This window comes from Phoca vitulina, unplaced genomic scaffold (assembly GCF_004348235.1).
Source record: "Phoca vitulina isolate PV1807 unplaced genomic scaffold, GSC_HSeal_1.0 scaffold9, whole genome shotgun sequence".
Taxonomy (NCBI): domain Eukaryota; kingdom Metazoa; phylum Chordata; class Mammalia; order Carnivora; family Phocidae; genus Phoca; species Phoca vitulina.
In genome coordinates, this window is record NW_022589712.1 from 54,027,838 (window position 1) to 54,029,553 (window position 1,716).

At 42.8% G+C, this 1,716-nt stretch overlaps 1 protein-coding gene across 1 annotated transcript; it reads right to left on the reverse strand.

Moving 5' to 3' along the window:
- Positions 1–905: 905 nt before the first annotated feature.
- Positions 906–1,607, reverse strand: LOC116634267 (elongation factor 1-alpha 1-like). The gene has a single exon (XM_032407404.1). It carries the CDS (start codon positions 1,585–1,587, stop codon positions 1,024–1,026), a length of 564 nt encoding a protein of 187 aa, XP_032263295.1. The 5' UTR covers positions 1,588–1,607; the 3' UTR covers positions 906–1,023.
- Positions 1,608–1,716: the final 109 nt, after the last annotated feature.

The following is a 1,716-nucleotide window of genomic DNA, read 5'->3' on the forward strand; positions in this document are numbered from 1 at the left end:
GGCTTTTATATATGGGAAGTTTTTTTTTAATTACTAGTTCAATTAATGTAATATACCATTTTAATAGAGTAAAAGACAAAAACCACATGATCATCTCAATACAGAAAAAGTATTTTACAATATCCAACACCTTTCATGATGAAAACACTCAAAAAACTATGAATAGAAGGGAACTTCCTCAACCTTTAAACAACCCGCAGCTAACATCATATGTAATGGTGAAAGACTAAAAGCTTTCCTCCTAAGATCAGAAACAAGAACAGGATATCTGCTTTTGCTACTGCTATTTAATATTCTTTTTTTTTTAAAGATTTATTTATTTATTTATTTGACAGAGAGATAGAGAGCACAAGTAGGCAGAATGGCAGGCAGAGGGAAAGGGAGAAGCAGGCTCTCCGCCGACCCGGGAGTCTGATGCGGGGCTCGATCCCAGGACCTCGGGATCATGACCTGAGCTGAAGGCAGCTGCTTAACCGACTGAGCCACCCAGGCGCCCCTGCTATTTAATATTCTTTTTTTTTTTCATTAAACTTTTGTTTTAATGGGTCTCAAAATTCTGTGACAGATTTTTGGTCAAGTTGTTTCCATTAAAAAGTACTGATTTTAGGGGCGCCTGGGTGGCTCAGTCGTTAAGCGTCTGCCTTCGGCTCAGGTCATGATCCCGGGGTCCTGGGATCGAGCCCCACATCGGGTTCCCTGCACTGCGGGAAGCCTGCTTCTCCCTCTCCCACTCCCCCTGCTTGTGTTCCTTCTCTCGCTCTCTCTCTCTGTCAAATAAATAAATCTTTAAAAAAAAAAAAAAGTACTGATTTTAAAAACTAATAACTTAAAACTGCCACACACACACACACAAAACAAATGGTCCACAAAACATTCTCCTTTCCTTCTGAAGGTTTTACGATACATTGTTATCATTAACCAGTCTTTTACTATTAAACTTAAATGGCCAATTGACACAAACAGTTCTGAGACCGTTCTTCCACCACTGATTAAGACTGGGGTGGCAGGTATTGGGGATAATATTCATTTAGCCTTCTGAGCTTTCTGGGCAGACTTGGTGACCTTGCCAGCTCCAGATGCTTTCTTGTCCACTGCTTTGATGACACCCACAGCAACCGTCTGTCTCATGTCACGAACAGCAAAACGGCCCAGAGGAGGATAGTCAGAGAAGCTCTCAACACACATAGGCTTGCCAGGAACCATATCAACAATGGCAGCATCACCAGATTTCAAGAACTTGGGACCATCTTCCAGCTTTTTTCCAGAACGACGATCTATCTTCTCCTTCAGCTCAGCAAAATTGCAAGCAATGTGAGCTGTGTGACAATCCAGCACAGGTGCATATCCAGCACTGATTTGGCCTGGATGGTTCGGGATAATCACCTGAGCTGTGAAGCCAGCTGCTTCCATTGGTGGGTCATTTTTGCTGTCACCAGCCACATTGCCACGACGAACATCTTTGACAGATACGTTCTTCACATTGAAGCCCACATTGTCCCCAGGAAGAGCCTCACTCAAAGCTTCATGGTGCATTTCAACAGACTTTACTTCAGTTGTAACATTGACTGGAGCAAAGGTGACCACCATGCCAGGTTTAAGAACACCAGTCTCCTGAGATTAAGAATTCCTCATATCAGTGAGGTCATATGATACATGTCTTTCTCTGTTTGACTTATTTCGCTCAGCATAATACCCTCCAGTTCCATCCACGTCGTT

Excerpts from the sequence above, each read along its gene's own strand:
- LOC116634267 (XM_032407404.1), bottom strand. The coding sequence starts at position 1,587 with ATGGTGGTCACCTTTGCTCCAGTCAATGTTACAACTGAAGTAAAGTCT.